The sequence below is a fragment of the Artemia franciscana genome, chromosome 3 (genome assembly GCF_032884065.1).
Source record: "Artemia franciscana chromosome 3, ASM3288406v1, whole genome shotgun sequence".
NCBI classification, from domain to species: domain Eukaryota; kingdom Metazoa; phylum Arthropoda; class Branchiopoda; order Anostraca; family Artemiidae; genus Artemia; species Artemia franciscana.
In genome coordinates, this window is record NC_088865.1 from 19,826,427 (window position 1) to 19,851,000 (window position 24,574).

General features: G+C 36.2%; 1 protein-coding gene across 1 annotated transcript in view; it reads left to right on the plus strand.

Annotated features, from left to right (window-relative positions):
• The window catches only part of LOC136024987 (uncharacterized), a 154,568-nt gene that overhangs the window by 40,497 nt on the left and 89,497 nt on the right, over positions 1-24,574 (plus strand). The window contains exon 5 of the mRNA XM_065700598.1: positions 6,664-6,784. Within this exon, the coding sequence (XP_065556670.1) occupies positions 6,664-6,784 (121 nt within the window). The remainder of the gene's footprint in view (positions 1-6,663; positions 6,785-24,574) is intronic.

A 24,574-nucleotide genomic window follows, 5' to 3' on the forward strand; every position in this document is an offset into this window, starting at 1 on the left:
CTAGGAGATAACACTCCACCCTGCCGTACGCCCCGACGAACAAGAACATTAGAAGATAAAAGGGCACCATTAGTTTTAATTCGAAGATAAGAATTACTATACCAAAACTTTAGAAGAAAAATAACTGAAAGGTTAATATCGTGACTATAAAGAGAGTAAATAGCCTGACTATGTACAACACTATCGAAAGCCTTAGAAAGATCAAGAGCACAAATATGAAGACCATACCCTTTAGCCGAAGCATCTTTAAGAAGGAAAGCAAGAGCACGGTGAGCGTGCTGGCACCCGATGCCAGACCGAAAACCAAACTGATTCTCCCCGAAATTAGCATTCATACTTATGAAAGGAAGTAGGATGTGTTCAAGGATTTTACTAAAATTACAAGCAACCGTGATAGGCCTGTAAGAAGAACAATCCAAAGGAGTCTTACCTCGTTTAAGTACAGAAGTGACAGTTCCACACAAAAAGCTGTCGGAACGAGGGAACAACAAAGGCACATTTGGAAAAACAACTGTAAATGGAAAAACAAAGACGGGCAATTTATTTTTAAATGACAAGCACTGATACCGTCAATATCAAGAGAACTTGATTTCAATTTCTTAACAGATGCAATTACAGCGTCAACTGAAACGGGAATAACTTGTGCCTGAGTCAGGGAAGGCGGGAGAACCGAATCAAGCAGTTTTGAATAAAGCGAGTGCACTGCATAATTCACTTTGGAAAATATAACTGAATAGTGGTCAGACCATGCAGAAGGCGTAATGGGGCAATTAGGATTTGCCGAGTTATTTAAATTAGCTGAATTAATCACTTTGTCCCATTCTTTCTTATTGGTAGGATATTCTAACCCTTTGTAACGGATCGATCGCAGACATTTCTTAAACTCACGCTTAGTTTTTTGTTTTATTTCAAACACATTCCCAGCTAATGGTCGACCGTTAGCAACCCATATACGCAGCCACAATTTGGCTTTATTTTTCACACTTTTCAGCTCAGGGTCACACGACCAGATTGGTTTCCTTGTACTTTTCCTCACTCGCTCCTGAGGGACAGCAACCTCCTCAGCGCGTTTTAAACACCACACGATTTGGTTGTAATAATGATTCAGATCGTAATTACTTTTAGTAGGACAAACACTCAGCTGGAGTAGATGAAAAGGTACACGTAAAGAACCAAGGAGAATGGCCAGGGTTGAAATATATAATGGCATATTAACATTTTTCAAATTACTCCACACAAACCATTTAGAGGCAGGAGCACAAGTCTGGTCAGTACTATCTTTTCTAATCGAAAAGCATAGCGATAAAGGAAGGTGATCAATATCTTGCTCATCTTCGGGGACATGCACTGTTGAAGATGTAATGAACGGGGAACAAATCAGGTGATCAATATCCGATAAGCTGCCGGAATTATGCACATACGAGAAGGGTAGATCCTTCGCAATTATTCTGTAATCAGGGAGACAATCAAGTAGGTTCACAGTACGAGCAGAATCACGTTTTACATCAGTGTTCATATCTCCAATAATAATAAATTCGTACCCATTTTTGCTTATACTTTGAAGGAGAGTTTTCAAACTAGAGCATGCTTTGGAGAATTTATTAAGCGATGTCATATTCTTCCCATCGTGAGGCAGGTAAGTGTTTATCAATACGGTTTTACCAAGTCTTATAGCCAATAAATGTTCATCAGAGAAATAGCATGACGGGGACAGAAAGCCGAGCTTTTGTTTTATAATACATGCTAAACCCCCTGAAGGCCTTCCAAAAGTAGATTTAGCATTTGTTGTGAAAACAAAGTGGGCGGAACTGCGGCGCAGGAAATTAACACTCGTTGCTGTCAAAAGATGTTCCTGAAAGTATACAATGTCAAAGTTACTGTACAGTTCATCAATGGTCAGGTCCTTGTTTTTCGTCCCATTAATATTGAAGTACACGAGTGATACTTATTCAGACACTAGTTTGTTTTCGGTAACTTGCGACTGAAAATTGCTTTCAATTTAGGGCAAGTGAGGCTAAACGAAACATGATCACCTCCACAGTTTGCGCAATTAGGTGACAAATTGCAAGGCGAGTCTCTATCTGAAACATGAGGACCGGCACATAGCGCACATTTTGGTGTAACACTGGGACAAGACGACTGGAGATGGTCAGGGGATCGGCAATTGTTACAGCATCGGGGAATCGCTTTGAACTCATAAACACTTAGGATTTCGTATCCAACTTTGAGACCATATCTAAATGCTTCGACTCTTGATGTTGCATCAGAGAATTCAAGTTTTACTGCAAGCGATTTCCCTAGCCTAGAGGCACCAGAAACACCAGGGCACGATATCAGGTGGGACAGTTCAAAATCAGGCGGAGTCCGATCCCTTCAGGAGTCCGTAAAACTTCTTGGTTAGAACTTTCGCAGAAGAGCCAGTAAACGCACCAGTCACCGATAAGCGGAAATCTTCAGCAACTGACTTATCTATATTGATAAACAGTTTGTCACGAACAGGGCGAATGCTAGTGATTGATTCGTGTCCATCAATCTGATCTATCAGATCTTTTCGTTTTATTGGGTCCGAAAGGGTAGATGGAAGGTTCGACACAACAATAGTAGCATGCGAGTCGGGAATTGCAGGTTTCGGCAATTGCGGGTAATTCAGTTCATAAGCGTCCAGCTTGGTGGCAACAACCTTGAGTAGTTGTTCCACGCGATTCACCTTTGTTGACAGCCTAGAATACACAACTGCGGGCAAAACCGGGACCTCGGTTGGAGACTTGATCACATAAATCGGAGTTGATACCTCCTCAGAGTCCAGTTTCTTAATAAAATCAAGAATATCTTTCATATTGTTCGCAGAAGCTTTCGCACCGATGCGCCGGGGGCAATTATCATTTGGCGCAACCTTCGCCCAAAATTCGCTTTTCGCATCAGCAATAACACCGCATTCAAAAAAGTCTATTGCGTGTTGAATAATAGCAGCTTCTTCAATACCTTCTTCCCAGTTGTTTTGCAAAAAGTTCATTACCGGGCGATGCACATACTCTCTGTTATCCATTATCCTTTACTGGGAAAAACCAGTCAAACTGGTCAAAGAGCACAACTGATTCATACTTATGCGTCACTATAATCCCTATTGCGAAATTTTGATTTTCTTCACAAAAAACGTACTGGATTAATAATGTCCATGCAATATCCAATTTAGATGTTGACACTTTGAACTCTGAATTGATACTGAAATATCAATTCATTCCCTATAGGTCATTCCCTAGGAGCATATAAGGTATGTTTAGAAACGGTGATCGTATCAGCTTCGGAGAAGACTCATTGGATTTATAATCAGAATTTCTGGTGCCCTTTTCAAGATTCAGAAGGATTGGAGGGTAAATATCCCACTCCCCACACCTCGTTTTTTCCTGAAATTCATCAGATAAGAATTCTAAAACTACCATTTGTAGAATTTTCACAAAGAGCTCATTTCATTGAAATTTGGTAGGGTCAGTACCCTTTTTAATAATTGAAAGTGATTAGAGTGCAGCTAACCCCCCTCTCACGCCTGGAATTTCTCCAAACATGTCAAATCAAAATTTTTAAATAGCCATTTATCAATGTAATTTAAATGTCTGGAAATTACGTCTTTAACGATGGCAACCCCCACAGTCCTCAGGACAAGGGCTTTAAGTTATTCTCTGGGGAGACATAAGGTACATATAGAAAGGGTGATTGTACAAGCTACAGAAGGGGCTCATTCAACTGTTAATCAGAAGTTCTAGTTTTATTTTTCAGATTCGGAATGATCTAAGGGTGGATACCCCCCATACACACCACTTATTTTCGCAAAATGTATCTGATAGAAACTTTTAGATGGCCATTTGTTTTCTTAGAAACTTTAAAAACAGCTTATTCGATTGAAAATTGAAAGGGCTAGTGCTCTTTCTAATAGTCAAAAGCTATTGGAGGGTAACTAAACCCCTTCCCTCTTCCACAATTTATCCAAACATATCAAATCAAAATATTGAGATAGGCACTTTGTTCAAAGAAATTAAAAGTCCTGGATATTATATCTTTGAGGATGGCAGCCCCCTCACAGCCCTCAGGGCAAGGGTTATAAGTTATACCCTGGGGGCATGTAAGGTACATATTGAAAGGTGATCGTATAAATTTTGATGGGGGCTGATTCGATTGGTAAAAAGAATTTCTAGCGCCCTTTTTAAGATTCAGAGTGATTAGAGTGTGGATACCCCTACCCCTCACACTTCGTATTTTCCTGAAATATATCTGATTAGGAATTTTAAGATTTCTAGTTATGGTCGTAGGAACTACAAAAAAACTCGTCAGTTAGAAATTGAAAGTGCCAGTGCCCTTTTTAATGGTCCAAAGTGATTTGGGGGCAGCTAACCCCTCTCCCACTATCACCAATTCCCCAAACACATCCAATCAAAATGTTGTGGTAGCCATTTTGTTCAACATATTTGACAGGTCCAGAAATTATGTCTTTGAAGATTGCACCCGCCACACGCCACAGGGCAAGGGTTGCAATTTAAGCCCGCGGGCCATATGTTTTAGGTAAGATCGATTGGTTCAACGTAGCTGAAAGGTCCGGAAATTATATAAAGAATATACAGAAAGGGAATAGAAAAGGTATATATAGAAAGGGTGACCGTGTACGCTTCGAATTGGATTGGTAATTAAAAGTTTTATTACTCTTTTTAAGATTTAGAGTGATCGATGGGTGGATATGCCCCACGCCTCGGGTTATCCCGAAATTTATCGGCTAAACATTTTGAGATGGCCATTTATTGTCATTGAAACTTGAAAAACAGCTCATTTGATTAGAAATTGAAAGGGAACTTTTTTGTAATGGAACGTAATTGAAGGACAACTAGCCCCCTCCCGCGCCAAAACCTCTCCCTTCATTTTCCCAAACCCATCCAATGAAAATTTTTAGATTGCCCTTTTGTCGATGTAATTGTAAGGTCGAGAAATTATATCTTTGAGAATGACTCTCCCCCCCCCTCACATCCCCCAAGGCAAGGGTTGTAAGTTATGCCCTGGAGGGCATATAAGGGATATATAGAAAGGGTGACCATATACACTTCGGATGGGGCTCATTGTATTGGTGCTGAAAAGTTTTATTAGCCTTTTTAAGATTTAGAGTGACTGGAGGCTGGATACCCCCCCCTTCCCACATTTACATAGTATATTCTCCCGAAATGCATTTGATAGAAATGTTTAGCTGAGTATTTGCTGTCGCAAAAACTTAAGAAAATGCTCATTGGATTAGAAATTGAAAGGACTAGTTCCCTCTTTATTAGTCAAAAGTGATTGTAGGGCAGAAAGTCCCCCCTCCCCTCCGCGCCGAACTCTTCTCAGAAAACATAAAATCAAAATTTTAAGGTAGCCATTTTGTTCAGCGTATTTAAAATTCTGGAAATTATGTCTTTGACAATCCCCATACCTTCTCAAGACCAGAATTTAATTTACACTTTACTGAAAATAAAATAATTTAGTATATTTTTACTTTGTTACTTGTTTGAAACGTTTTTACTAGATATTTTAAAGGGAGGGCCCTTCCCCTTGCAGTAAAATTACACGCAATTGTTTGGTCCCCTTTTACAAAGTAACAAGAGATTGGATGGCAAGCAATCCTTCTCTTAAGCCCATTAATTTTCAAAACGCATCCAGTCAAAAGTTTGAGACAGCCATTTTATTTTGCATAATGGATCGGTTCAGCATTGGCTTTAGGGGCATTAGGCATGTCACCCCCCTCCCAATTACGAAATTGGCTCATTATGCTTTAAAACTAAGTGTTGCCTTAAAATGAATCCAAAGGTATTGTGTGTATGGTGGCCAATAAGACACCTCAGCAATATATCGAGAATGACTAAGGGTTTTAAGTTGAAACTTAAGAGGATACTACTTTTACTATTTCTGCTCTTACAATTTAAATTAATAAAAAGAGTTTAAGTGAATCTGGGTTGTCAAAGAGTATACATAGAATCTTTTGTGAAGTACATTAATTTTATTTTCAGTTCAACCTCAGAAGCTGTAGTATTAAATTAAGAATTATATTGGATTTGTCAGGATTAAAAATTGTTGAAAAAATTTCTCCAGCATACAAATGGCAACCCATGCTTTGAATTTTTATAGAAAAAAAAACTGATAAAATGTACAATATTTTTTCTTTGAAAAATACTTTATCAACAAAAAAAGAACAGAAATTAATTAAAAAAAAAACTTTTTCCATAAGAATAGTTTTTCAAAGAAAAGTAAGGAGCTCCATTAAGCCAAGAATGAGGAAAAAATAAGCCAAATAATCTTCCAAGCATATAACTACCACAAATATTTATCAATAAATAAATAATACTAAAAAAAAACTGAGATTACAACAAATAGCCCAGTCGAGCTCAAAACGAGCAAAAATTACTATGAGTAGGGCTGATAACCCACATGCCTTCTGAAGACCAGAACACAATTTGCGCTTTACTGGAAACCGCATACGGTATATATATACATATATATATATATATATATATATATATATATATATATATATATATATATATATATATATATATATATATATATATATATATATATATATATATATATATATATATATATATATATATGTGTGTGTGTGTGTATTTTGTATATTATGTGATTATCTTTCAGGGATTTGGATCGAAAATGATGGCGAAACTGGGCTATGTCATGGGTTCAGGCCTAGGAAAAAATGGCGAAGGACGAACTGAACCCGTTGAATGCATTTTGCTACCACGCGGTAAATCCTTAGGTACGTTAAAAACATCTTTAGTTGAGTCAGGAGTGATACCACAAATATAAAATTATGTATTTTTGGAAACCCTTTGAAACTTAATGGCAGATAATCTATTTTGCGAGGAGTCCGTAACCTTATCATTTTCTTCTTATTTTTCTCAAAACTTCTTTGGATCAATGAAGAATTAGTAATTTATCTGAGTTCTCTATATGAAATATATGAGATATACATTTGTTAGAAAAAGAAACTAAACACTATTTGCCGTTCGTCTGCCAAGAAAAGCAATAAGCTTGGAAGGGCGAGTGAGGTTATCACCCTCAGCTAGTTAAAACCATGTTCATATCAAGCTACTCAATACAAAAGAAACTCGACTGATGAAGGAAGAAAGAAAAAACAGAAAGAGGAAAAGACGAGAAGAAGACAAAAAAAAATTCAGAAAAAATAATTAACAGCAAAATAAATTAGGGAAAGGCCTTGAATAGAATGGCAACCTGAAACGGGCCTCACATCAAAATCATTTAAAAAATACTATAGTAAAGAATGTTGGCCATAATTGAAAGTGTAAAACAAATAATATTGGTTAAGAGTGAAATCAGTAAACACCCACTGATACACTGTAATGCGATATACACTGATACACTAAAGCACCAAATACATCAAACACCGTATACACTGTATACAATATATACTGTAATTTCATGTTTCTTGGAACGGGCATCACATTAAAATCATATAAAAATACTATAGTAAAGAATATTGGCCGTAACTGGGAATGTAAAACAAATAATATTGGTTAAGATTGAAATCAGTAAACACGCACTGATACACTGTAATGAAATATATTCTTTTTTCTCTTTTTTGAGAATAGATTGAATTTGCTATTAATGATTGTGGGTTTTTATTTAGATTAACTAATAAAAACTCTTCCACAAAAGAAGCTTTTCAAAGAAAAGTAAAGAGCTACCTTGAACCAAAGATGTGTAGAGACAAAGTTAATTTATTATTCGAGGTTGTTTCTGTGGAAGAAACTACTGTAATTAGATGTAGGACTAGAGTCTTTGTGCCTTTCAGAAACCAGAACAAAATTTTTACTTTATTGAAAAACAATATTTATTTCCAGTTTCATTTCTCGTAGCATCAAAAAAAAGATAGAAAGAAAGAACCATCATATTTATTCGTTCCTAAAGTTGTCGAAAGTTTGGATTTATTAAGGTTAAAAAAGAGAAAACGTTCAAATTGAATCTGCTTTCACTAAAGTGCAAACTATATTTTGATGTTTAAAAGACACCAGGACATTAGCCTTACGCCACTTTGTGGCAGTCTCTGCTTGTTTTGAGTTTGACGTGGTCATTTATTCTACTGTTCCTATTTGATTTTACTTTCTTTTTGTTGGTGATTTATAGTAGTTTTACGCTTGAAAATTCATTTAACGTCATTTTTGGTCATCTTCGGTTTAATGTAACTTTTCATTTTTGTTTGAAAAACTGCTTTCGTTAAAAGTTTTTCAAACTAATCTATATTCATTTTTAATTGATTTAGTCTTTTTAACTGGCCAAGAAAAGATTGTTTTAAGTATTTTTTGTTTTTGGTTTTTCTATATAAGAACCCCGACTTTTGGTTATTATTTATATATTTGACAATATTTTGCATCAATATGCAATAATAGTTGTATTATAATGCTTTAGATTGATGAGTACTGGGGAAATTATTCAAACGGTTGGGTTAAAAGTCTGCATGCTCTTTGGGATTCAATAGGGCTGACGGAATAGTAACCCCTATCATGCTACATCCATGAGTATTGACAGATATTAATTTATTTTCCCCCTCCATTTGACCTGAAAGTTTTAACTTTATTCCCGTTAACTTTTCCTGAGATATTGCAGATAAACTTTTTTGATGACCTGGGGTGCAAATAGTGTATTTTAATTTATTTTAATTTCCTATTCAAAATGTCCTGTCAATTTTAACTTAACACCTTTAGCCACTCCTGGGGTGTTGCAGATGTCACTTGGAAAAAACTGGATGCACATAGTTCCTTTTAATTCATTTTGATACCCCCAAAAACATACCCTGAAGCTTCAATGTAATACCCTGGTTTGTCCTGAGATGTCTCACTGACACCCGTTTGAAAATCTGGATACTCATAGTTTACTCCAATTTATTTTTACATCCCCCTCAACTTTCTATGGAAGTTTCAACTTAATAAACTATTCTATTCTTGAGACATTGCATCTGTGTCATTTTCCAAACCTAGATCTGCCTAAACTCTTTTGATTACATTCATTAGTAGTATGAGTATGATTTTTGTATGAGTAGTATGTTTAGTATGAGTATACATGATTAAATGAGTATATGAGTATACTCATATACTCATATGTGAATAGATACATGAGTAAATGATTAGTATGAGTATACATTAGTAGTATGAGTTGTATGAGTAGTATGAGTAGTAGCTGCTGTAGTTGCAGTCGTAGTACTTACAGTAGTACTTGTAAAAGTAGTAGTAGTAAGTAGTAGTTGTAGTATTAGTCGCAGTGATAGTAGTAGTAGCATTAGTAGGAGCAGTAGAAACAATCGTAATTGGTAGTTGGATATACTCGTAGTCGCCATTCCAAGCAGTGATGGTAGCAGATGCAAGTATTGGTGTTTGCAAACAGTTAGAGTCACTGCGTCAAGTATTCACAGTCATCGTAATCACAGTTGCAAGCTGTTACAGTCGTGATCACAAGCAGGTTGAGCCGCTGTCTTAGTTAGTTGCAGTTGCAAGTTTTTGCAGCCCTAAGTAAACATAAATGCAGGCATTTAAAGTTGTAATTCATCATAATAGTAGCGGTAGTAGCAGCAGTAGTAGTAGCAATAGTAGCAATAGTAGCATATATAATAGGTGTAGAAGAATGGTACTAGTAGTCATGGCTGTAGCAGGCCCGAAAGTTTATCCTTAATACTCTCAGCCATTTCTTAGGTATTAATGACGTGTCATTTGGACAACTTGAATGTATTTAGTGTGTTTTAATTTTGTTCAACACCCCAGTATCTTCTGAAGATTTTATCTGAATGACCTTAGCTAATCCAAATGTAGCCCTGAAAGCTTCAACTTGGTATCTTTATACGTTACAACGATATTGTAAAAACGCCCATAAAGCAAACTTTGAATGACATATTGTCTCTTCACATAGTTCAACATTTATAGTAACATACTCAGAATTTATCACTTTAATACTCCTAGCTGTTACTGTCATTTTGAAAATATGCCTTTTTGACAGTCAAATAGGACCTTTTGATTTCGTATTGTACCGTTTCAACCTTCCATGAAAAATAAAACTTAATACTTTCTTCTGTTCCTAAGACATAGTGTCCAGGCTATTCTGACAACCTGCATGCACTTAATCCCTTTTGATTTAGTTCTTTAGTAGTAGTAGCAGGAGTAGTAGTAGTAGCTATGAAAGTTTAAACGTAATACTTCCAGCCGTCCTTGAAATATATTTGAAACACCCTGCTAACAAGCAGCATACAAATAGCGCCTATTAATTTAGTTTCATAGCAGCATAAACTTTCCCAGAAAGTGTCTAATTTATACCCTATTTCAGTCCTAAGATGTCCCTCCTATGCTAATTTGACAACCTGGATGTACTTCAACTATTTTGATTTAGTTCAATAATAACAGTAATAGCACTAGAAGTAGTTGCAAAAGAAACTCTTTTAGCTTAATATCTTAAGGCGTTGGGGGATATTGCTGATATGCTTTTTTGAAAACCAGCATTTACATATTGTATTTGGATTTAACTCCACATTCCTTTCCATATACCTTGAAAGCTCGAACAAAATAATCTAATCTGTTCTTTATATATTACGGTAAAACCCTTTTGACAACCATCTTGCCACTCCTGGGGTGTTGCAGATGTCACTTGGAAAAAACTGGATGCACATAGTTCCTTTTAATTCATTTTGATACCCCCAAAAACATACCCTGAAGCTTCAATGTAATACCCTGGTTTGTCCTGAGATGTCTCACTGACACCCGTTTGAAAATCTGGATACTCATAGTTTACTCCAATTTATTTTTACATCCCCCTCAACTTTCTATGGAAGTTTCAACTTAATAAACTATTCTATTCTTGAGACATTGCATCTGTGTCATTTTCCAAACCTAGATCTGCCTAAACTCTTTTGATTACATTCATTAGTAGTATGAGTATGATTTTTGTATGAGTAGTATGTTTAGTATGAGTATACATGATTAAATGAGTATATGAGTATATACTCATATACTCATATGTGAATAGATACATGAGTATATGATTAGTATGAGTATACATTAGTAGTATGAGTTGTATGAGTAGTATGAGTAGTAGCTGCTGTAATTGCAGTCGTAGTACTTACAGTAGTACTTGTAAAAGTAGTAGTAGTAAGTAGTAGTTGTAGTATTAGTCGCAGTGATAGTAGTAGTAGCATTAGTAGGAGCAGTAGAAACAATCGTAATTGGTAGTTGGATATACTCGTAGTCGCCATTCCAAGCAGTGATGGTAGCAGATGCAAGTATTGGTGTTTGCAAACAGTTAGAGTCACTGCGTCAAGTATTCACAGTCATCGTAATCACAGTTGCAAGCTGTTACAGTCGTGATCACAAGCAGGTTGAGCCGCTGTCTTAGTTAGTTGCAGTTGCAAGTTTTTGCAGCCCTAAGTAAACATAAATGCAGGCATTTAAAGTTGTAATTCATCATAATAGTAGCGGTAGTAGCAGCAGTAGTAGTAGCAATAGTAGCAATAGTAGCATATATAATAGGTGTAGAAGAATGGTACTAGTAGTCATGGCTGTAGCAGGCCCGAAAGTTTATCCTTAATACTCTCAGCCATTTCTTAGGTATTAATGACGTGTCATTTGGACAACTTGAATGTATTTAGTGTGTTTTAATTTTGTTCAACACCCCAGTATCTTCTGAAGATTTTATCTGAATGACCTTAGCTAATCCAAATGTAGCCCTGAAAGCTTCAACTTGGTATCTTTATACGTTACAACGATATTGTAAAAACGCCCATAAAGCAAACTTTGAATGACATATTGTCTCTTCACATAGTTCAACATTTATAGTAACATACTCAGAATTTATCACTTTAATACTCCTAGCTGTTACTGTCATTTTGAAAATATGCCTTTTTGACAGTCAAATAGGACCTTTTGATTTCGTATTGTACTGTTTCAACCTTCCATGAAAAATAAAACTTAATACTTTCTTCTGTTCCTAAGACATAGTGTCCAGGCTATTCTGACAACCTGCATGCACTTAATCCCTTTTGATTTAGTTCTTTAGTAGTAGTAGCAGGAGTAGTAGTAGTAGCTATGAAAGTTTAAACGTAATACTTCCAGCCGTCCTTGAAATATATTTGAAACACCCTGCTAACAAGCAGCATACAAATAGCGCCTATTAATTTAGTTTCATAGCAGCATAAACTTTCCCAGAAAGTGTCTAATTTATACCCTATTTCAGTCCTAAGATGTCCCTCCTATGCTAATTTGACAACCTGGATGTACTTCAACTATTTTGATTTAGTTCAATAATAACAGTAATAGCACTAGAAGTAGTTGCAAAAGAAACTCTTTTAGCTTAATATCTTAAGGCGTTGGGGGATATTGCTGATATGCTTTTTTGAAAACCAGCATTTACATATTGTATTTGGATTTAACTCCACATTCCTTTCCATATACCTTGAAAGCTCGAACAAAATAATCTAATCTGTTCTTTATATATTACGGTAAAACCCTTTTGACAACCATCTTGCGCATAGTGTGTTGATAATTTTACGATCATACCCTTGATATTAGCTATAATAGTAGTAGTAAAATTGGGAATAGTAATAGGGATCGGTCTGATAGTATTAGTAGTCGTGGCATTGAGAGTATTAATATAGTGCCATTTCGGTTAGTTTGACATCCCCTCAACGTGGCCTGATAGTTTCAACGTAGTACTTTAAGCCGTGTATATTTTTTGCCGACACGGCTTTTTCAATAACTTACATGCACTTAGTATGTTTTGATTTATCCCAACATTTCCCTCAGCAGTCGATGAAATGTTTACCTCAGTACAATTAATCTTATTGATAGTAGTACGAGTGGCAGTAGTACTACAATGGTCAATTTTGTCTTCTAGTTTCCTTTGAAGAGCAAATTCATATTGTTTTTTTTTTTTTTAATATTACAAGTTGTACACATGAAAATAGCTTAAAAACTAACTAAAATCGTAATTTTTTGCTGTTTCAAAGTCATTTAATTATTCAAAAAGGTGAATTTCTAATATAAAAAGTTTGCGTTGGCACATGGGGACAAAAATTGTGGACAACCTTTTTTCCAATCTGGCAGCCGGAAAGCTATAAGAAGCCACAATTGGGCGTAGAAGAAGTTTCGGGAAACTATAAAATAATTTCTTCTTTGTTTTACTGGCTGTTATTGTCCTTGTTTCTCTATTCTTTGTGATTTTTTGTTTTGCCGTGATAGCCAGTGAGGTCTCAAAAATTAGTTATATGAACTGCTTAGAATATTAAGCTGAAGCAGGAAGAATACGGATGTTGAACATACCATAAAGAAATATTTGCATGCAATTGATACTGTTTCTACTGTTACTACCATTACTGCTGCTACGACTGCTATTACTATTACTGTTGCAACTTCTACAAGTATTAATGCTAGGGCTAAGGGTATTAAAATGCATAGCATGATTTCAAACAATGTTGAGGAGTTGTTGAACTAAATAAAAACACACTATGTGTAAACAGATTGTCAAAAGGACGTATCAGCAATGTTCCAGAAACTGATCAGGGTATTAAGTCCAAAAATTTCAAGGCATGTTGAGGGCATTTTTGAATAAAACTGATGCTAAGTGGATGCTAAGTGTATAACTACTGCTAGTACAGTTACTACTACTGAAGCTAGCTGTACTAAGATATAGCCTCCAAGGTAGGCTATGTTTTGGAAAATGTTCAGACAAATCAACACAAAATATGTGCATGAAGGTAGTGAATAGAAGATATCAGCAATATATCAGGAACAGCTTAGAGCACGAAGATCAAATTTTATGGGTTAGAGTATCGACTGGAAACATTCAGGGTATGTTGAGGGGGATATTGAACTAACCGAAAGGCACCATGTGCGTGCTACCGCTATTGCCACTACTGCAACTGCTATGACTACTACTGAAGCTAAGGGCATTAAGGGAAAACTCTCAGGAAGTGTTTAGAAGGATGTTAAAATAATTAAAAGCACACTAAGTAGATGCACGTTGCCAAAAGGACGGATCAGAAATTTTTTAGGAACCAGTTAGAGTATTAAGTTAAAGTTTTATGGCATGTTGAACAAACCAAAATGTCCTAATGTCGATACTTCTGCTATTGCTACTACAAATACTTCTCCAAAACTACTACTGCAACCACTAGTATTACTGAGGTAAAACGTATTAAAGTGAAACTTTTGGGGATTTTGAGGAGGATATTGAACTAACCAAAAGGTAATATACGCATACAACTTCTTCAACAACTACTGCTACTACTACCGCTACTGAATCAAAGGGTAATAAGGTAAAACTTTCAGGTAATATTAAGGGGGTGTTAAACTAAATAAAAAAACACTATGACCATGCAGGTTGTCAAAAGAACACAACAGCCTAATACTAGGAAAAGCGCAGATCATTAAGTTGATACTTTTAGTACATGTTTAGGGGGCAGTTGAGCTACTCAAAAGGTAAATCTGTATGCTAAGTACAACTAATTTTGATGCTAAACTATTACCAAGACTAAAGATATTAAGGAGAGATCTTCAGGAATGTCGAGAATGACGTTGAATTAGATCGAAAACATGCCACGTGCGGTCCGGCTATATCAGCAAAGGGCAAATAAGGAATTTCAGTTTCGACTGTTAAGTTCAAAATTTCAGAGCATGTTGAGAGGGCCGTTGAACTAATAAAAAATAATAATGTTCCAAACGAACGAAAAGCACTAGATCTCGAAATTATTATGCGTCTCGTCCATCTTTGCAATAGTTCTTCCTTATTTTTTCAATACAATAACCAATTTTTCAGCCAAATTATGGGCCTACCAATGGATACGAGCCTTTCGCCGTTTTTGGCCCTTTTATGTTCAATTTATTGAAATCTCTGCTTTGAAAACATTTTCTCTGAAACACCAACTTTTGGGCCCATTTGTGGCTAATGTTATGGTTTTGTGGAATCATTGAGACTTGACTTAACTTTGACTTAACGCTCTTGCTCAGCAGGGTCAACAACCTAGAGGGAACGAGAAGGCACCGCCATCAGTCTTCTTCAGGTAGCCCCGTCCAGGGCTAAGGATGGGGCCTAATTTGGGTTGATTTTGCGATAGAGCAGGCGTTGGTTTATTACATCAGCCCATCTAGTGCTTGGCCTTCCTTGAGGGCGTTTCCATCAATTTTCTAAGGGATTGAAGTCCGAGATGATCCTTGTGGGGGTACTTAGCCAGAGATGGAGTAGGTGGCCATGCCACCATGGAGAGCAAGCTTCTGCTTAGGTAGATAGGCTTGCCAGCTTGAAGGTCTTCAGGATCTGGGTATTGTGGATCTTGTCATACCATTTGAAGCCTTTGACTCGACATAGGTGTCTAGCCTGAACATCATTGACCCTTCTTAGCTGTGTCCAGGTTATCAACCATGTCTAAGACGAGTACAGCATGATGCTTCAGACTGCGGCGTTGTAATTTCAGGCTTTACTATGGCGGCTAATATGCGGTTTGTGGAAGACTGCTCCCGGGAGTCGTCCGAAAAGAGAGCTTGCCTTGGTTGATCTAGCTGAGATTTCCGCTTCAAGTGTGCCACTTGAGGATATAATTGACCCGCGATATGCGAACTAGCTTACTACATCGACAGCTTGGCCGTTAATAACAACAATTGAGAGTGGCACGGATGCAGTCTTTTCTATGGGCATGATCTTCGTTTTCTTCCAGTTGATTTGCAGCCCAACTCTAGAGACTTAGGAGGATAGCGGCTCGAGTGCAGACTTAAGTTGGTCGAGATTGTCACTAAAGACAGTTACATCGTCCGTGGAGGCAACATCGGACAGAGTCCTCTCGGCAAAACTGATGCCGAAAGGGTGGGCACAGTAAGCTTTGTTCAGGATGTGGTCGATGACACAGTTAAGCAGCTCAGGCGCAGCAGTGCATCCTTGCCGTACTTAATTTCGTATTGGTAAGGAAGAAGAAAGCTTCCCGTTAACCAGGACGGCGGTTTCTGTGTTGCTGTAAAGCTCTTTGAACAGGCTGACTATCTTTGCGGGTAGGCCCGCAACTTTCAGGATTAGCCAAAGGGACGGTCTGTCAATAGTGTCAAAGGCTGAGCAAAAGTCAATGAAAGCTATGTAGTCTTTTTTGTTGAATTCCATTGTCTTCTCAACCATCTGTCTAACCATGTGAATCTTCTCAGTTGTCGATCTTCCTGGCATGAATCCGGCTTGTTGGGGGTCGCGCAAAGTATGTAGGAAACTTATTGCACGTTTCAACAGTAGCATTACAAACAGATTTCCGGGATCGGACAGTAAAGTGATACCGCGGTAGTTGCTACAGTCCGTCTTGCTGTCCTTGCGCTTAGACACTGGCACAAGGATTCCTTTTTTTCTAGTCTGATGGTATAAATTCAGTTTGCCATATTATGCTGAAAGTTATCTGCAACCACAGTATCATTGCAGGGCCGCCTGTTGTGAGTAGCTTGGAAGCAATGCCACAAGTGCCGGCTTTTTCATTGTTCTTAAGTTTCTATACGGCCAATCTGATCTCCTCAGGAGAAAATTCGTCACTGTCGGGGGCAGTGGTAACCTCTTGGAACAGCAGCAACAAGCCCTGGGTCAATGGAATCGGGTGGATCTAAGTTGAGCAGTGTATCGAAGTGTTTCTTCCATAGACAAAGACATTGGGATTGATCGTATATGGTTTCTCCATTCACTGTTTTCAGGCTTTTGGACGCCAGGGTGTGTTGACCAGTCAGCTCAAGCAAGATCTTGAATGTTGCACCTATGTCTTGCTTTTGGGCAGCTTGCTCGAGCTCGGTGGCTTCGCCTTCAATGAAGTCTTTCTTGTCTTTGTAGAGCATAGAATTGCGCTGTTTATTGAGCTGTCTGTGGATTGTCTTATCTCCTTGTAGTTTCGCTAGCCGTCTCTGCTTAATCACTCCGAACGTCTGGTTACTGATTCACTCTTTCTTTTTTTGCTGCTTAAAGCCCACAACTTCTGTAGCTGCAGTGAGAACATTGACCCTGGAAGTGTTCCACACTGACTCGCTTTCTAAACACTGCTGCAGGGCCCCAAAAAGGTTAGAGACCTAAACCATATACTGCTCACGAAACGAGGGATCTTGCTTCAGTTGAGAGGTGTCAATCTTCTTGGATGAATAGCAGTTACTCTTGTTGACCCTCAGTCGGAGTTTGATCCTTGCAAAAACAAGACAATGGTCTGTATTTCCGAGCTCTGCACCTCTGTATGAGTGGCAGTTCTGGACAGCTGAAAGCCAGTTTCATCGAACAATGATGTAGTCTAGCATCTTTTTTGTCTTGCCATCATTGCTCTACCATGTGTGCTTCGTAATATCTCTTGTAATAGGTGATGCAGCAAATGAGCAGCCGTTCACCATTATCATTCAGAGTGTCAATCGTCACAGGTCCACCACCCACATAATACAGGACGGAACACTTTAGATAGAATGGAAATGCCAATACATGGGAAAAAAGAATAAGTTGATTCCGTGTCCTTGGACGAATTCACAATGTAAATTTTTGGCTCATACTGAGTGCTTCTATTTGTGAGTACTTTTGCATCAAACGGAGAGTGCAACAAGTTTTTGAGATCTTAAAACAGTTGATAATATTGTTCATTCCACATTCAAAAAACCAAGCCTGGCTCATAGCCTTGAATTTGATAATAAAAAGTGGTTTGACGCCCTAGAAGAATCAGCACAGTTCAGAATGCTTTCTGTAATGCGAATACTCTTCATACAGATTCTTGTTTTTGGTAATCCTGCAGATCCAAAGGCTCTTTAAGATAGATTCAAAAATCAGTTGGTAGGGGATTTCATTCGGCATGCAAGACAAAGTAATTTATCTGAAGATCTATAAGTAAAGCGTGCATATCCCATTATTGCATTCAAGTTAAATACAATGACAATAGAAGGTTGTTTTATTTTTTGGTGGAACAATATGGCATAGACAACATTCAGACTAATGAAAATGATCAAAACTTACGGAGGTAGTGTGTATTGGCTTCTGCAGTAAAAACAGCTTGAAATTGTTGACAGTATTTTACATGCTGCCAATAATCCTAATTATGTTGGGAAAAGATGTTTATTTTTTTTTATAGATGGACCAGTAAAACAGTACTGGTAAAACATTATAAACTTATAAAAAATGAATGAATGAACTCTTTATTAATCACTAAATTACAAAAACTATAAATACTCAGAACCGCCCAACGAAGGCTCAAACAGCCTGATGTTGGAAGGCTGCAATCCTCTGATTCTCAACCAAATTAATTAAAAAAACAAAAATTAAAGAAGGATAAAAACACTCTCACTCAATTACCCCCTAATACCATAATATACATAAACAAAGGCTAATAATAATAGTAATAATAATAATAATAATAATAATAATAATAATAATAATAATAATAATGCAACAACCTTGCACCAAATTATGTATGGAAAAAATTAAAAAGTACAATGCATGGCTTATTCAAGAATAGCAGCAACTTTATTGCCATTTGGAATAACAACAGACAAGTTGGCTTGAAAGTTCCGCTTTCCTCAGCTGTCATCTAACTGCTTCTTGACTCATCTTAACATTTTGTATTTTAACTGTTCGTTCATAGAAGCAGAAGATATACACAACCTGCCTTTTTTAGACGTCTTAATTTTCAATAAATCTCTTACTCTTGTATTTTCTATTCATAGAAAGCCTAAACATAACAATATGTATTTTCATACTTCTTCCAACCACTTTCCTTGTGTAAAAAGAGGAGTAGTTATATAATTGGTAGATCGTTTAATAAAAATATGCACAGAAGCTCATATAGTCCCAGAAAGGAATTTAGTAGTACTAGTATTAACTTATTATCCAAAAGAAATAACAGAGACAAAATCAAGCGGTAGCACACCAAAAGCGGCACTTGTGAGGGTGTGCTACTAACAAAAAATAGAAGAGAAGAAAAATAATAAAAACAAAGAACAAAAAAACAAAAAAAACAATGAGTTAATCTATAACAAGCAGAAAGGTGAAACCATTTACCGAGAAAAAAAAACTTAGATAAATAATTCATACACAATAAAACAACATAATATCATGATCCCGAAAAAAACAAAAAAATAATTACTGCCAATATTAAATCCATCAATCTCAATCTATTTCAAAGGTATACTTACCAAGTAACCCGACATGCAGCTCAGTTTTTAATTGATTAATGGGCAATTCTTTGGTACTTGGAACAAGCTTTTTCCACAGTTTATCCCCTCTATAAATAGCTGAAAAAGTAGTCCTACTTGAAACTAGGCGAGAAATATCTTAAGGACATTTTATTTTGTGATAGATACTTCATAAAACTATTGAAGTTCCTCATAGTAAAAAGACAATAGAAGCCAGAAAAAAATGCATCAACTTCATAACCCCCAACAGATATCATCCCCTTAGTGGGTGATAAGAAATTTGTCACTGTTTTACCCTATCTTCCCAAACTGAGTGACAAACTGAAAAGAATCCAAAAAAGGTAAATGGCACTTTTAAAAATTTAAATACAATATAAAGTTGTTTCAACAGCGGCAAAGGTAAAACCAGTCCCATTGTGGGTAGTGGTGTTTATAAAATCCTTTGTTCTTGTGGCTGTTTTATGTTGGCAGAACCCAAGAGTAACTGTGAAGAGGATATCAAAACACAGGTCTTCAATCGACAAGACAATGGGACTGTGCAATAAGCCAGAGACTTTTGGCTCCACATTTGCTCAACACGTCTCTGAGAAGCCATATCGTTTCATTTTGTTTGATAATACATTCATTATTGCCCATTAAAGGTCTCATTAAAGTATACAAGGAGGCAGTTGAAATAAAAAAGCACATTCACCCGAAGGTTGCCCTCAATATAACACACTGGAGAAACTTTTCAAAGCCCCTAAGACTTATTAAAACAAATCATTTTAACATTCCTCTACACAATTATATTTTGCAACTTAATATTATATCCGATAATACCCCACCTTGTAGCAATTAGCCTTTAAAAATGTTTTACATAAATGAAACTGTGAAATACCGTTCAATATTATATTTTTTTATCCAGTTTCCCTTTCATCGTTGTTTCGAAAGTGTCTTTATTTCAGTTTCAGTGTTTGTTTTGAGGTTTGTTTTATATTGCCCTTTAGACTTTTATCGTTTTTTTTTTTTTTTTTATCGAGGACCGTCAATTGAAACTCAACCGAAATATTTGCATAGTTTTTTCTTCTGTTTTTCACCGGTTGTTATTGTCCTCGTTTTTATCTCATTTGCGATAAAAAAAATAGTTTTTTTTAGCTGAAAGCAAGGAGTGACATTCAATAGAAATTATTGCGTATATGAAAGGGACTGTCCCCTCCTCAATAGCCCACTCTTTATGCTAAAGTTATTTGTTGTTTTAAAAATTAGAATTGAAAGAAAGTGTCAAACCTTAGCGTAAAGAACAGGGCATTGAGGAGGGGACAGCCCTTTTCATATACGGAACAATTTCTGCTCGTTTTAAGCTTTAATGTTGGTCCTTATTTGTAGCTAAGAAAAACTTGTTTTTTTAAATTTAATTTCTGAACGTTTTTGAATTAATGAAGATTTCATTTTGGCTGTCCCTATGTGAATAATTAAAAATAAATTTACATATTAATTTCACTTTTTTTGGCTAAATGGCTTTCTCAAAGTTTTGATCGGACGATTTTGAGCAAAGAAGGGGTTTGGTAAGGGTGTCTAGCTGCTTTCCAATTTTTTTGGCTCACCCCCTCGTCGATACCTCACTCTTTCCATTAAAGTTCAAATTTTTTCTACTTCTTTAAGAATGGTTCCTGAACCACAAAGATCGTTTAATTAGAATAAATAGCTTTTTGAATTTACTAAAAATAAGAGCGAGGTATTGAGGAGGGGACAAACTCCTCATATTAGTTATGATTTCTTTTTGTTTTAAGTTCTAATGTTACTCTTTATTGTCAGTAGAAAAAACCATTTTGAATTAATGGAGGTGTTGGTTTTACATCACTGCACATGAATAATTAAAACAAAATTTGCATATTAACTTTACTCTTTATGGCAAAATGGTTTTAAAAAGTTTTGATCGGACGATATTGAGGAAAAAAGTGGCGGTAAAGGGTGCCTAGTTGCCTTATAATTTTTCTAGTTCGTATCCTCGTCAATACCTTGCTACTTACTCTAAAGTTTGAAGTTTTGTTCCAATTCCTTAAGAACGACCCCTGAACCAGAAAGGCCGTCTAATTAGAATAAATAGCTCTTTTGAAATTAATAAAATTACAATTTAATAAAATTCAGCGTAAACAGCGGGGATTGAGGACGGGGCAAACCCCCTCATATACGTAATGATTTCTGTTTGTTTTAAGTTATAATATTGCTCCTTATCTTATGCTGAAAGAACTTGTTTTTTTTAATTAAATTTCTGAATGTATTTGAATTAATGAAGATTTGATTTTGGCTCACCCTACATGAATAATTAAACCGAAATTCACATATTAATTTTACTTTTTTGGCTAAATTGCTTTCTCAAAGTTTTGATCGAACTATTTTGTGAAAAATGGGGCGGGGAAGGGAACCTAGTTGCCCTCCAATTTTTCGTTTACTTAAGAAGGTCACTGACTTTTAATTTTATTTACGAAAGTTTTTATTAGTAATAAATATACATAACTTAAAAATTAACTTGTGTAGCGAAATTCTGTATTCTTATATTTTTATTACGTATTTTAAGGGGTTTTCCCCCTTGTCAATACCTTAGTCTTTACGCTAAAGTTTGAATTTTGCTCCAATTCCTTTAGAAGCACCCCTGAACCACAAATCCTTTTAGTTAGAAAAAATAGCTCTTTTGAGATTACCAAAAATACTCTAGCATAAAGAGTGAGACATTGTGGAGGGGACGAACCCCCTCATATATGTAGTAATTTCTATTCATTTTAAGTTTTAATGTTGCTCATTACTTTCGGATGAAAAAAATTCATTTTATTTCTGATTGTTGTTTTAAATAATGCCAGAAATTCCAGCACCCCTTTAAGTGGAAATTCTCTTCCCCCATGATAAATTCCTCGATGGAAAGATCCTCTCACTTAACTCCGACCCCCCCTCCACCACCACAAGAAAAAACATCCCCTGAAAACGTCATGATACCTCTTCAGTAACCAATTCTATGTGTAAATTAAATAAAAAAAACAAGCTTTTTTAACTGCAAGTAAAGAGTGACATGAAAACTTAAAACGAACATAAATTATTCTGTATATGAAAGGGGTTGTCCCCTCCTCAACATCCCGCTCTTTACTCTAAGGTTTGACTCTTTCTTACAACTCTACTTTTTAAAACAATAAAAAAGTTTAGCGTAAGGAGCAAGGTGTTTAGGAGGGGCCAACCCCTTTCATATACGGAATAATTTCTGTTCGTTTCAAGTTCTAATGTCGTTCCTTACTTTCAGTTAAAAAACTTTTTTTTTATTTAATTTCTGAACGTTTTTAAATTAATGCATGTTTTGATTTTGGCTCACCGCACATTTATACTTATTTTGTCAATACTTTATTGACAATAAGTATTGTCATACAAAGTGTTGTCTTATTAGACAATAATTTGTCTAAATGGCTTTCTCATATTTTGTTCCGACGATTTTGATAAAAAAGGGGTGGGGGAGGAGGCCTAGTTGCCCTCCAATTTTTGGTAACTTATAAAAGCTACTAGACCTTTTTTTTTACACACGTTTTTGTTAGTAATAAGTAAACGTAAATTACAAATTAACTTACGTAACGAACTTCTATATTTGTATATTTTATTACATATATTAGGGGGTTTGTCCCCTCGTCAATACTTCGCTCTTTACACTAAAGCTTAATTTTTTCCTGGTTCTTTAAGAATTACCCCAGAATCACAAAGGCCGTAGAATAAATAGTCAAAATTACTAAGAGTTCTTTCGCGGAAAGAATGAAGTCTTTGAACCCCTCGCACGGACAGAGGAGATGAACTCCTCATATGCGTAATAATTTCAGTTCATTTTAAGTTTTAATGCTGTTGCTTACTTTCGGTTGAAAAACTTTTTATTTATTATTTTTTCAGTGATTTTTTAAATAATGCTAGAAAATCTTGCACCGCATTCATAGAATTTCTTTTCTCCCATGACAAATTCCTTCAAGTAAAGATCCTTCAACGTAGGTCCCTTCCCTCAACCCCCCTCCCTCACAAAAAAAACGTGAAAATGTCTGTAAGCTTCCCAATAACCATTACTGTATGTAAACTTTGGTCAAAGTTTGTAACTTGCAGTCCCTTCCTCGGGAACTATGAGGGAGTAAGTTGTCCCCAATGACATCTTATTATGTTTCTTGACTATGCTGAAAAATGGCTATCTCAAAATTTTGATCTGTTAATTTTGGGAAAAAATGAGAGTTGGAGGGGGCTTAGGTGTCCTTTAATTTTTTTGGTCACTTAAAAAGGGTACTAGAACTTTTCATTTCCATTACAATGAGCCCTATTGCGACATCTTAGGACCATTGGGTTGATACGACCACCCCTGGGGAAAAAACAAAAGAAAAACAAATAAACACGCACCCTTGATCAGTCTTCTGGCAAAAAATACGTTCCACATTTTTCTAGATAGGAGCTTGAAATTTCTACAGCGGGGTTTTCTGATACGCTGAATGCGATGGTGTGATTTTCATTAAGATTCCATGCTCTTTTCCCTCAACATCCCCCTCCTTCACTAAAAAAACTGAAAACGTCTGTAAGCTTCCCAATAACCATTACTGTATGTAAACACTGGTCAAAGCTTGTAACTTGCAGTTTGCAAAGTTTGTAACCTTTTAGGGGATGTTTCCTCTTATTTTCCAAAATAAGGCAGATTTTCTCAGGATTGTATCTTTTGATAGGTAAGACTACATTTAATGAAACTTATATATTTGAAATCAACATGAAAATTTGATTCGTTTGATGTATTTATTAGTACAAAAATTCCGTTTTTTACACTTCCGTTTACTATTGAGCCGGGTCGCTCCTTACTATAGTTCGTTACCACGAATTCTTTGACAATGGGCAAAGTTTATAACTTGCAGCTCTTCCCCGGGGACTTTGGGTGATTAAGTCGTCCTCAAAGAAATATTTATTTGCTTTTCGACTATGCTTAACCAAATGACTATCTCAAAATTTTGATCCAGTTACTTTGGGAAAAAATAAGCGTGGGAGGGGACCTAGTTGCCCTCCAATGTTTTCAGTCACTTTAAAACGGCACTAGAGCTTTTAATTTACGTCAGAATGAGCCCCATTTGCGACTTCCGAGGACTACTTGGTTGATATGATCATCCCTGAAAAAAAAAAAAAAAAAAACTAGCATCCGTGATCTTCTGGCGAAAAATGCAAAATGTCACACTCTTGCAGATACGAGGTTGAAACCTCTACAGTTGGTTCTTCTGACACGCTGAATGTGACGGAGTATTTTTCATTAAGATTCTATGATTTTTATGGGGTGTTCTCCATTTTTGGCGAAAACAGGGTTAACTTTCTCAGGCTCCTAACATTTGATTGGTAAGAATAAACTTGATGAGATTTATATATTT